The sequence below is a fragment of the Coptis chinensis genome, chromosome 3 (assembly GCF_015680905.1).
Source record: "Coptis chinensis isolate HL-2020 chromosome 3, ASM1568090v1, whole genome shotgun sequence".
In the NCBI taxonomy this organism is placed as follows: domain Eukaryota; kingdom Viridiplantae; phylum Streptophyta; class Magnoliopsida; order Ranunculales; family Ranunculaceae; genus Coptis; species Coptis chinensis.
The window spans coordinates 76,803,545-76,816,869 of record NC_141458.1 but is presented as its reverse complement, the minus strand read 5'-3'; the positions used below and the strand labels follow the sequence as shown (position 1 = coordinate 76,816,869).

Below are 13,325 nucleotides of genomic sequence, written 5' to 3'. Positions count from 1 at the left end.
TCTTCTTCTTCAGTTCTTTGTTATATGGCCACCATGTCATATTTCCCTTCAACCCACTACCAACCTCGCCAATACCAAAGCTGCAGAAAGAACAGTTTTAGTAAACGCTGCTCATCTATGGTGAAACAACAGAAAACAAGGTTCTATATACTGGGTCGTTGTGTCTCTATGCTTCTCTGTTGGCGTTCTCATGCAATACCTGATTGAATTGCTCCTAGAGTGTTTTGATTGGTATATCATCCGAAGAAAGTCTTGATTGCTCTTGGATTGAAGCACATCAATCAGGTAAAATTTTGTCATGATTATTAAAACTTGGGTGGACCCATACCACACACAAAGAAGGCCCGTGATGATGATGATTAGCGGACGAGCCTTGATCAGATGGCTCCTCGTTTTCTCGACGTGGGTTATCTCAAAGCATGTGGTGGTTAATTAGGTTGCATGTGCTTTCTTCGTTCATTCAAAAACACACACTTGAGTCAATAAAGGTCTTTTGTGGCACACGAGTTGCGCCGAAGGCCCGGATATACACAGGGGTAATAATGTGGGAAGACGGCGAAGTCCAATATTTAAAAAGATTGGGATGTTCTGCTTAATTATCAGAGTTGTTGTGGTATAGCCGTATAGTTCGAACTTCGAAGTAGCAGATCTCAACTGTATCAACACTGTAACAACTCGTTCTTCAGCCTTGGGCACACGGGGATGTATATGGTCGGAAATATACAAGATATTAAACAATGATTTTGAATTTCACTTTTTATGTTAAGCTAGGGACTTCCGGATACCCATCACTAGTTGCAATTCGGGATATATATTTCCCTTTCAAAATAATTACGGAGATGATACACTCCAGTTGCAAGATCAAACTGCTACGAAATGAAGAAGCATTACTAGTGTTATATTTTGCAACTGGGGTATCCCTAATAGTTTTATTTTTGAAAATGGATAGTATCTCCAATTGCAACTAGAAATGAGGGGTATCCGGTTGTTCTTGTTGGTTTTTTTTTTTTTTTTTTGGGGTTATTAATTTGTTTTGTTGGGCATATATGAGAGCATGTACAATGAGGGTGCGGATTAGTGCCCCAAACACAGAAAAATTGATTTCAACGAGGTTGCCATGCGGGGTCTCATCAAGTTGGCTTGTGTGATAAACCTAGCTAAATTGGATACCTCGTGTGGCAACTGCTTCAATTGAACTCACAACACAATTTTTGTTGTATGCCTCATATGTCTACTAAGTTGTTGCATACTACTACACGTTGTATTTTTCTTCTTCTTCCCAACATAATTAATCTTTTCTAGCTACTTCCTCATTTATCTTTCCAGTTTTTGTTTTTTTATTTTTACATTTTTTTATTGTTTTTGTGCAATTTTCTACACCTTCAGTAGTTGATTGCAAAGGAAATGCATGTTGCTATGAAGATGGAGGATTTCTTCCGAAACCGCCGTCACTAAGCTGAGCTTTTCGTTTCTCATGGCTTTCACAGTGACAAAGTTACATCCCTCCCAAAGGCTCCCATTCTGATTATTGATCTTCTCATACTTAAAATGGACATCAACATTTAGTTTTATTAATGAGGATGAAATTATAATAAATAAATAAACACTCTATATACATGGACACATTTTCAAATTATTATCATAATCGTAATTGTGTTTTTCACATGCAGTAATCTTAGAAATTATTTTTTCCAACTCGTTATGTAAACACCCTAGCACCCTACTTATTTAAGCAATTAGGGCTGTTCTTGGTCAGGTTTTTACGGTTCCTATAGAAACCGTAGATCAAACCGATATATTTGGTTTTCTAAAAATCTAAACCAAAACTAAACTAAACTTGAACAAATTTCGAGATGGAAACCGAACTGATAATACTGTGTTCGGTTCAGTTTTGGTTCGATTGTCGGTTTAAACCTTCTATCAAGTTTCAAATCGAAGTCTATATAGGCCTACTGATCACCAGCCAAGTGAATTTTAATAAATATATTGAATAATATTTATGTCAATTTAGACATATTAACAAGTTATAACGCCAATCACAATAAACAAGTATTCATCAAGTGCTCAATAACGTAAACCATTTAGCTAAAATAAATAAAAAATAGTAATAAAAAACTCTAAAATTTATATATATATAGTATCCGGTTCGGTTCGGTTTATATCGGTTATATATATATATATAACCGATATAACCGATATATATAGTATCCGGTTCGGTTCGATTTATATCGGTTAACCGAACCCCTAAATTGAAAACCGGACCTAACAAGTCGGTTTTGTCTTTTGAGAACCAAAAACCGAACTGAGAAAGTTAAAAACCGTTAATTTCACCCGGTCTGGTTTTTCAGTTTTCCCTATTTTTTTTAACAACGCTAGTCTCAATTTTGAGAAAACCTCTCCCCCAAACCCAACCCAGGTTTAACTACCTAACTAATACCAACAATTCAACCTAAAAAACAAATAATTGAAAACATTATAGAACTCCAACTATATATAAAAGTCCCTAGCTCCTCAGACCATCTACTAAACATCACAATTTATAATGTTGTCGCCTAATTAGCATATTGCCAGCATTGCTTATCCTCGAAGAAATATATGACTACTTTAAATAGAATGGTTTAGTGAATAGTAGGTTTTTCCAATTATATCTCTATCTGGCTTTAATTATTACGATCACGGTCAAAATGACATTATGTAATAACATAGGTGAGATAGGGGTAAAATTATCAATTTGTATAGAGAAATTTGGATGGCTCTCTCCTAATTTAGTACAATGCCTTCAATTTTACAAACAATTGTGAGATTGGCACTGGACTTTAGAAAATCGTGTCTTCACGAGTGGAAAACACGTGCGACTGCACGTGCCAGTGTACTAGTTAGCCATAATGATCTATCCTCATACTAAATACTAACTTGCTTCTAGATTGTATGGAGAATGATTTTGACACATCAAGGTGATGCAAAGTGACAATGTGTCTCCTTACAAAATCCAAGATAAAGTAAGTTCTTCGACCACCACCAGTGTCAAACTAGCCACTATGAATGGAGAACAAAAAGAGCTGATGTAGAACTCCTCCAACACAACAATCTTTATCACCACTGGACAGATACTGATTTGTTCACCTAGCTAGTATAGTGCATGCACTTTATGCGGGAGTCGTAATTTAATAATATATTTTTTTGTAACTTAAAATCTATTTATTTCATTTTAGCTAACTCAATTTTAGAAAAACAAAATGAATATAATATATAACGGGCCGGCTAGGTAGATACAACTTTCGTAGACAGCAAAAAAACAACCAAATTTCGGCCGTTGGATCACCAAATCTAAATCAGAAATCAAAGGCCCAAATCTAATCTAAACAGAGCAGGGATATCAAAATCATACTTACGAAGGGTTTCCCTCTCTCCGCCTCTCCTATTCCTCTCTCCAGCACCGAAATCATTCCAGCAAATTCAACCATTTCAGCTCCAAAATCAACCCATTGCAGCTCCTCCAAAATCGAATTCTCCAAATTCAACCCATTTCAACCTCCAAAATCAACCCATTTCAACTTCAAATTATACTTTACTTTAACATAATGCCCGATACATTTACGTGTTCATTTGTTTTAAAAGCTTGTTCATTGTTGTGTCATTTTTCTAGTGGTCTTATTGTTCATGCATTAGCTGAGAAACGTGGGTTTCAATCAGATTTGTTTTTGCAGAATACTATACTTCATATGTATACTTGTTGTGGAGTTACTGATGTTGCGAAAAGGTTTTTTGATAAAATGGGTGAAAAAGATGTTGTGACTTGGAATATTATGATTACCCATTTGAGTAAGCAGGATGATGATATGGAGTTGGCTAGAAAATTGTTTGATAAAATGCCTGAGAGAAGTGTGAGGTCTTGGACTCTGATGATCTTGGGGTATGTTAGGTGTGGGAATCTAAAAGAGGCGATTCGTATGTTTACTGACATGGAAGCTGCTGGGGGAACACTTAATGAGGTCACTGTTGTGGCGGTATTAGCGGTTTGTGCGGATTTGGGTGCACTTGATCTTGGTTGGAGAGTTCATGAGTATTTGAATCAATTTGTAATACTTTGATTGACATGTATATCAAATACGGTTGTTTAGAAATTGATCGGGATATTTTTTATAAGATGAAAGAACGAATGATTGTGTCATGGTCGGCTATGATTGGAGGATACGCAATGCACGACCAAGCTGAGGAAGCCCTGAAGCTTTTCTCTAAGATGTATTGTATTGGTATTCGACCAAATGGGGTGACCTTTATTGGGCTCTTGCATGCTTGTGGCCATATGGGATTAGTAGATGAGGGCCGTGGATTTTTCAGTAGTATGACTAGAGATTATGAGATTATTCCTCAGATTGAGCATTACGGTTGTATGGTTGATCTCCTTAGCATGTCAGGGCTCCTTCAAGAAGCCCATGAGTTCATTAAGAACATGCCTATCAAGGCCAATGGGGTTGTGTGGGGTGCCCTCCTTAGTGGATGTAAAGTTCACAAAAATGTGGAGTTGGCTGAAGAAGCTATCAAGCACCTTCTGATTTTAGATCCACTTAACGACGGTTACTACGTAGTTTTATTAAATGTATGCAGATGCATGGCGGTGGGAAGACGCGGCAAGGGTAAGAATGTTGATGAGAGACCAAGGAGTAAAGAAGACGCCAGCCACAAACTCATGAACCACATTATCATTAAAGAAGAGGGTTGCAAGAGGAGCAATTTGCAGGAAGGGTAATGAATGCTAGGGCATGGGCTTCAAAGTCACTGAATTCTGTTTCCATCGGTGATGCAAGCTCAAGTAGGGAGTGTGTAGGTAGTGAAAAGGGCGTTGAGCCCTCCCTTTGGCAGCAACATGTGAATGGGCAAGACCCATAAAATCAGGTTTTGTAATGGCATTTGCAAAGTTGGCGCAGTTTCCTATTTCAGAGTGAAGGTCGTGCATAAGCCAGAAGTTGGTTGTTTGCGCCGTGTCATTTTTCGTGACAAGCCGAGGTTTTTAATTTGCATTTGGATGTAGTAGTGATATGTATCCTGATATTGCTATTTATATTAAATACAAATTTTATTCATGAATATCTTATTGAAAAGAATGTCTTTTCCATGTAGAAGTTAAATAATACAATTAGTTGGTGATTGATTTTAGGTTTTGATGTTAATTTCTCATGAAATTGAAGTTAATGTCTTGTGTACTTTTTCTTTAATGTACAACCCATAATTTAGAATTGTGCAGTGCAGTGTGATGTTCAAAGATATGGCATAAATTGTATTCGACTTTGACATGTTTTTGGGGTCAGATTCTTAACAAACCTGTTTGGAATTTGATAACAAGGGCATCCCAGCGCCAGTATATTCTAGATGAGATAATCATTCCATGTGACCGTTGCCCAACTGGACAATCCCAATGGCTAATTTGTTTCATAAAGGCAGTTATTAAGTTACACTGAAAGTATAGAAGGAGAGTGAGTGATACGTGTTCTTATACATTTGCTGCAGAGTATTCTTATACAAAATTAAAACTCTGACAACCAAAATTAAAACTCTAGAATCAACAGCATTATACAAAGCCCTTGTTGCAGCAAGACGAACTTCAGGGCCATGATCTGCAAGGGTCATCCCTTGAACAATAGCTGTAAGAACATAGTTCACCGAAGCATCAATAGCCACCCATTGTTGAATCAGCTGTTCCTTCCTAACTGCATCCTTAGCTCTTGATATTGCTTAAGACTCGCTTCAGTTGCAGTTCGGATATTCGCATCAGGCGATTGCGCTGACAAAAGGAATGGAGTAATCTCTGTCGCCATATTCGCCTCTCAGCACAAAAATAACTCGTCTAATATCTCACATTTGAAGTGCATACTGACTACCAGCTTTAACATGCATGCAGCATGCTCAACGCCTGTGCGTCAGTTCCTTCACTGATTTTCATTGAGAGATCGACCAAGTAGCTCCAAACTTTCGAGGCTAAAATATCCGTTAGAAGACATTTCAATCATATAATTTCTTAAAGAAAGCTTAAGGACAATATCCACATGAATGGTTTATGTAAATACAAGAAATCAATATTCATAAATCAACGATTAACTATTTATTTGACACCATATTCCAGTTTTCTTGATCCAAAATTGATATAAGCGGCACAACCGCTTTAAACTAAGATTATTGTTTCCATTTCTCAGCATGCTTAAGAAATTATTTTCAATGGAGAATGACAAATAAGTCTTCATTAACCCTGTTTTCAGAGTTGTAGATATGTGAATACTCTGTAACTTTCCCAGCAAACAGAACAAACAACTCATCAATGATCTCTCTTCCGATGTGTTCAACAATTATGCCTTCGAGACCAGCTCTGATGTGCATGCTAAATGTTTTTGCATCTAGCCCAACCTTGTTTTTCTTCGAAAAGCTCAGCAGCTCTAACCTTTCGATGCTAAAATAACCATTATTCTTTATTACTTCTTCCAACTCTTCGGATGATTGGTTGTAAACAGGCATATTGAGGGAGTCCACTTTAGCTTCACTCACAATTCCCTGGAGTTACTTAGACAAGAACATAGGAAATGTACTTTAGGAAACGTTATGGATCCTAATTTAATACTTTACAAGAATCTGGATTTAAGGTACTTCTCTAGCTCTCTATATATAGATTATGACAAAGAAACGTTCATAGTCACTAACCTTTTTGCTCATTTCCATGAGGCAACTTCCCAATATGCTGTCAAGTGGACGGTTAAATGATTTTATGGAGAGCATTTCCTTTGTGTAAGTTGGAAGAATAAGTGCCATCAATCCCCCTGATAAAAGCTCCTGGACAAATTGCGCAAAATATGCCTCCACCACTTCTTTTTGTGCTTTTACATAATGAATCCTCCCCTTATTCCATGCAAGAGAATTCACGTCTTCCACCTCTTTTGGTAGTTTAGAGAGCCATTGAAGTGAATATAAACAGTAAATAAAATGGAGAGATTGCTTTGGAAATAGGCAATTATAAAAAGAACCAGATAACCAAAGCTTGAGCCAAATACAGCGCTACTTTTAATCTCATAGCCTATTTCATGGGTTGTGCGTCCCTTAACCATTTCCAGCCAAACTCATTTTAATTAAACCAATTCAAATATAAGAAATAACACAAACAATCAAACTCATACGTACTGCACAAATAGTCCAAAACAGTCTATAACTAAGCACATTACTACTTAAGTATAAGTAGTAACCTACATTTGTTTAAATCAACTAAAAAAACTACTTACAGTGAAAAAGATGCTTAGCTAGCGTTTCGTTCGGCATAAATTCAGCAACTAACAACCTCTCATTTCCTTCACAACAACACCCAATCAAATTAGCCAATCTCTCATTTCTCGACATCCAAAAAAATTCATCGATATCAAAAAAAGATTTTCATTGACATCAAAAGGATTTTCATAGGATGGTACAAAAGGCTTTTCATTGACATAAAAAAAAATCCATTGATAATTCAGGAACAAATTCAAATCCAGAGTTTATGTCTTGCTTCACAATAGTACTCTTTTGGATGAGAAATGGAGAGAAGAGGAACCCATGAGAGATTGGAGAGAGGAATAGGAGCGAGTCAGAGAAAACCCTTCGTAATTTGATTTTTCGGTGTTTAGATATGGGCGTTTGATTTTTTTGTGATCCAACTGCCGAAATTTGGCTATTTTTTTTGGCTGTCTATGAAATTGTTGTCTACCTAGCCAGACCGAATATAAACACACACACACACACACACACACACAATCGGATATATCTAGTCTTGTCAAAAGAGTGTTAAAATTTTGGACCGTCAGATAAATTTCTAATTTGAACTCAATTTTTGGTAGGGTTTGAAATGTTCAAAAGAGCTGATTTTTTGTGGAGATGATCTCCATGTTGTAGAGATCACATCCCCAGAAAATCAGTTTTTAGTTTATTATGTAGATATGTAGGATTGCGTATGTCAATTTGGTATGTCGATATATATATATAGGTACTTAAGATAATAACTAACAAAGTAAACCTCACAAGATATCCCACGAGATTTAGTCAATCCTAAAACTAAAAAACCCCACCGTATATCTCTTTCTCTCTTTCCCTCCCTATTTTATTTCTCTCATTTCGTGACTTTCTTCCCCTCCAACTTTTCTCTCTCACGGTTCTCCCTTGTTTCTCTTCCAGCGGGAAAAAAAAAACATTAATATCTCTCTCCATTACTTTTTCTAGGAGAAAGTCTTTCTTTATTGTTTAAAGGTATGAGTTACTACTTATGCCTCATTAACAATATTATATTGAAGTGGCACTAGAATATTTTGCATATATTCTATCTCAAAAAATAATAGAATGTAGTGTATTTCTATTTGTTGTATGACTTGTTTTAGTTTAACATTCCGTTAATTTTAACTATTTTGTTTTGAAGGGAGTGTTGGTTTGGAGTTGAAGTGTCTAAGTTGTGGATAGTTCAAAGAAATATAATATAGAGTTCCATAATTTTATAGTTATTAGTAGGTACTATGCTAAAAGAAATAATTAATTATTATTACATAGTGTTTTTTGGTAATAAGTTTAATTTATTCTTGTGTTAGGTTATAGTGATGGAGAATTCGGAACTCAATGCAGAGAGTGGGAGCTTAGGTGCTGAAAATTGTGAGATCTATACTCCTCACGAATGAAATGATGTGAATCCAAAAGTAGGTCAAGAATTTGAATAATTGGATGACGTTTACAACTTTTACAACATATATGCAAAAATAGCTGGATTTAGTATACGTAGTTAGACTCAGTAGAAGAAGGATGGTGTAACAGTAAGAAAGGAATATGTTTGTTATAAACAAGGAAAGATTTTACTAGTAGCGTATGTTGGGCAAAAAAGGCACCGGGGTAATATAAAAGAAGATTGTAAAGCAAAAGTAGCAGTGACGAAAACAAAATCTGGTGCATTTGTAGTTAGTATGTTCGTCGAGGGGCATACTCACTCATTGTCAACTCCGAGTAGAGTACACTTTCTGAGATCTCACTTTGGCTTTTCTAATGCCCAAAAATGTTTAATGCAACAACTTGACATGGTTAATATACCACAACATCAACAATTCAGCTTGCTTAGAGTACAGTCAGGTGGGATAGAAAACATTGGTTTTATACAGAAGGATTTATATAACCAGAAAAGGAACAAGCGTAATGAGATGAAGGGCCACAATGGAGATATGTTTCACGAATATTTAAAATTGGAACAAGGAAAGAATCCTTCTTTCTCTTTTAAAATTGAGGCAGATGCTGAACAAAGAATTACTCGTTGTTTTTGGACAGATGCAACCTCTAGGCGAGCATACAAGTTTTTTGGAGATGTGGTTATTTTTGATACTACCTATAAGACCAATCGATATGGATTGATTTTCGCACCATTATTTGGGGTTAATAATCATGGGCAAACTATTTTATTTGCTTGTACTTTTTCATGTGATGAGACCGCAGTGTCATTTTGTTGGTTATTCGACCAATTTTTAGAAGCTATGCCAAGCGATGTGCCGAAGATGATTATAACATATCAGGATCCATCAATGACAAAAGCCATTTCTCAAGTTCTTTCAACTACTTATCACAGGTATTGTAATTTTTTATTTTATTTTATTTTTATTTCTTTTGGCATACTAAAGATTTGGGTACTCTATCACAGGTACTGCAGTTGGCACATATTAATGAAATTTTCGGAGAGATTAGATATAATTAAGTATACTCAGTACTACAGTGAGTTCTCAAGTTGCATATGGAGATGTGAGACGAAGGACGAATTTGATTGACTCCAAATGGAATGATCTTGTTGAAAGGAGTGGTTTACATGAAAACAAATGGCTACAGTCAATGTACGATATCCGTTCACAGTGGGTGCCTGCATATGTGAATCATATTTTCTCTGCTGGTATGTCAAGTAGCCAACGAGCGGAAAGTGCTCATTCATTCTACAAGAGGTATGTTTCCAAGGAAAATTCTTTAGTAGATTTTATGATTCAATTTGGTAGGGGAATTATGCACCAACGTCATGAAGAATTAATGGCTGATAACAAAGATATGATTAAGAAGCCTAAATTGAAAATGCCCCATAATTTTTTGGTACGGTACATATGGCTGATGTTTATACACTTGAGCTGTTTTTAAAATTTCAAGATGAGTTATGGGAGAGCTTGAACTATAGATTTGAGCTTCTTAGAGACGATGACAGTTGTTGTGTTTATAACGTTGAAAGGCAAATCTTGGGGAAGAAAGTGGTCGAAAATTATAGAGTGCGGGAAGTTTGTTATAAAAAATATTTGGATTTGGCTTCATGCAGTTGCAAAATGTTTGAAAGTGCAGGGGTCCTTTGTAGACACGTTTTGGCATATTTGAACAAGATGCATGATTTTGATAAATTGCCGGACCAATACATTTTAAAGAGATGGTGTAAAACTGCAAAATCAGAGACAGTCATTGATGATGGTGGAATGGAGACAAACGATAATAAATTATACCTTTTAAAGAGGAATGAACTGATTAAAATGTCTACAGTTGTAGTTGATGAAGCTCTTAGAAGTAAAGAAGCAATTAAAGTGTATACAGATGCTTTATGTAGTGCACTTAAAGAGATTAAGAAGTTAGTTGATTGTGGCACAAGTGTAACAACAATACGCGATAAAAGTATTTTTCTTGGAAATAAGAGTTCTAATCTAGAAAATAATTATACTGAATCGAGTGAAGCAAGGTCAAAAGGTTGCGGAAAAAGGCTTAAAGAGGGGAAAAGAGAAGGCACTTGAAAAGGGGAAGCAATGTAAAGGCAGGCGGTGCAATGGATGTAATAAGGTTGGAGTATCTCATGACAAAATGAATTTTCCAATGCTTAATATATAATGGGTAAGAAATGCCAATTAATTATTTCTTCATTTTTAATCCTAAAAGTGCATTTCACATATTCTTTGTTATGTTAATTGCCTTGTAGCGAACAAACTTCACAAATTTCTTCATGTGACGAGGAGGATGAAACTAATACAAATTCTAATACTGATGATGATTCTTATTCTGCCTTGGATACACACTATTTTTTGTATTGTTTTTTACTTTTTAGTATTGTATTACTTTTATCCTTATGGCTATTGAATTTTTGATTGATATTAAGTGATGGAACTTTGAATTGATTTGCATTGATATGCATAAAGTACATGGTAGTTGGTGGTGTGTGGACAGTAGCTCTCATGCTTAACTCCCAAAGTTGGACAAGTGTTGTTTTGGTTGGCAGTGATGAGAAGTGTTGCAGTTCTAATAGCTTTGAACGTTGGTGGTTCAAATTTATTCAATCCTTGAGAAGCTGTTGTAGCATCCATTAAGACAAATCAAGGTTGGACAACAATAATCTTCGTTTGACATAACTTAGAGACATAGGAACCCAATTGATATTGCTCTCTCTTGTATATGTTCCATCTATAGTTTATGTAAAGATAAATATTAGCAGAGGAACGTTCTCTTGGCAGCATGATTTTCGGGTCATTTTTTTTTTATTGAATCTCTGTTTTTTATTCAAATTTGGTTATACACACTGATTATTATACTTACAGAATGAAGCAAATTTTGGAACAGGCATAAAGTGGCCCTCGAGGTCGTGTAGGAATTTAGCTTGGAGGAATTTTGCTCCACTCGACCACGAACTTCAAAAGTACAACAATACAACGAATTTAGCTTGGAGGATTTGATTCTGTTTCTGCTAGGAAGTGTTCTTGGGCACTTGGGCCATGCTGATGTCTCTTTTAGCAATCTGAAACTCAACATTAAGGCGCTCTTCACAGAATTTTAAAGAATCTTCTAATTATTAAATCAACCTACAAAGTTGATGGCCATACTTTATGTATATTTAGCTTTTATGAAATACATGAAACTATTTCTGATTGAATTCTTGATCTAATATAGATTTTCGAAAGAGATGCAAAAATGCTTTCATCTTCCTCTGACGTAATTGGCAGAAAGGGATTTCATATTTTTCCCCTTAGCTCTGCAACTGGAACATATACTACAAGTTGTTTGTTCATCAGACTGGGTTTATCTGTTACACCATTATTCTCGTTATCTATAGTCAACAACACTGTCTTCATCTTTTCAATTTTCTCCTTGAAACGACAAATCCTCTCTATCTTAACAATGTATGGCAGCTCCTTGTTATCCGAACATGTTTGATTGACCTTTTTCTTTTGCAGAGCCACTTTTCTTTTTAAACTGCATATTTGCTTCTTCGAGCTCACGATTTTGCTTAACCACGAAGTAACTTGAAACACATCATTTCAACAACATAGTAGGGGCTACCTATTAAAATGAGATATAGAAGGTTTCTGCTGCAGGAAACAGACACAAATGTTCCACCCAAAAACAATAAAACATCAACAATATAGGATCTTGGTGGATTCGAACCACCATATCTTTGGATAACCCCAAAGTGCTCTACCATTTGAGCTAAAGATCCAATCCTTGTGAATGTGTTTATCGGTACTTTATATAAACCAGTTTACTCCCTCACTCCAATAATTACCATTAGAAACCCAACAACAAAATGTAAAACCAAATTCAACTTCAGCTTCACTACATCATGCCCATTGACATACCCATCACTCCTGATACTGAAATTCAAGACGCCATATGCAAAAAAAAAAAAAAAATTAACTACAAAATAAAATTACTAACAACAAAATTTGCTACGACAAATAAGTTTCAAAAAATACAAAATCCAAAGAATATGAGTAAGACTCTCCGTGAATTACACCGAGTCAAGTTGTTTGCTTGATAAATCCAAAGATAGTTAGGTTAGGTTAGATAGCTTAGATATCGAGTATGGTATGCTACCTGAAGGCGATTCTCATTCAATAACAGGACGTTAGCATTGTATACTGCGAGATTTCTTCTGGGATTTGACCTGAAAAATTGTTGTTCCCAAGATCAAGCTCTTTCAAATGGGAAAGCCTTGAAAGATCAACTGGTAGCCCACTAGTTAACCAATTCGATCTAAGCTCAAGTACTTCAAGATTAGAACAGTTACCAAGCTTCGGTTGGAATCGTGCGAAAACACGATTATCGATAAAGACAGTTCCAATAACCCCCCCGCAGAAAAGCCGTAGAAGTTCTTTGGAATCTCACCGAAGAAAGCATTGGACGTTAAGTTCAGATACCGTAAACTCGATAAACTACTAAACCCTTCAGGTACATCACCAAATAACATATTTTGTTCTAGTGAAATAAACTGCAAATTAGGCAAACTAGAAGTTCAATTGGAACCTCACCAGAAAATTTTTGATGGCTCAAATCCAACGTTGTGA

At 35.8% G+C, this 13,325-nt stretch overlaps 1 protein-coding gene and 2 pseudogenes across 2 annotated transcripts; 2 read left to right on the top strand and 1 right to left on the bottom strand.

The window, feature by feature from the left end:
• Positions 1-3,362: 3,362 nt before the first annotated feature.
• On the top strand, positions 3,363-5,088 carry LOC147510892 (pentatricopeptide repeat-containing protein At1g74630 pseudogene; annotated as a pseudogene).
• A 354-nt stretch (positions 5,089-5,442) lies between these two features.
• On the bottom strand, positions 5,443-9,958 carry LOC147510891 (loganic acid O-methyltransferase pseudogene; annotated as a pseudogene). The gene is made up of 3 exons (XR_015216021.1): positions 9,839-9,958; positions 6,691-7,023; positions 5,443-6,549 (listed from the first exon to the last, which is right to left on the bottom strand). The product of XR_015216021.1 is annotated as a loganic acid O-methyltransferase pseudogene (transcript).
• Positions 9,959-10,121: 163 nt separating this feature from the next.
• Positions 10,122-10,787, top strand: LOC147510890 (protein FAR1-RELATED SEQUENCE 9-like). Its single transcript, XM_086598283.1, has one exon. It carries the CDS (start codon positions 10,122-10,124, stop codon positions 10,785-10,787), a length of 666 nt encoding a protein of 221 aa, XP_086454409.1.
• The last annotated feature ends 2,538 nt before the right edge of the window (positions 10,788-13,325 follow it).

Coding starts and splice junctions, on each gene's coding strand:
- LOC147510890 (XM_086598283.1), top strand. CDS start 10,122: ATGGCTGATGTTTATACACTTGAGCTGTTTTTAAAATTTCAAGATGAG.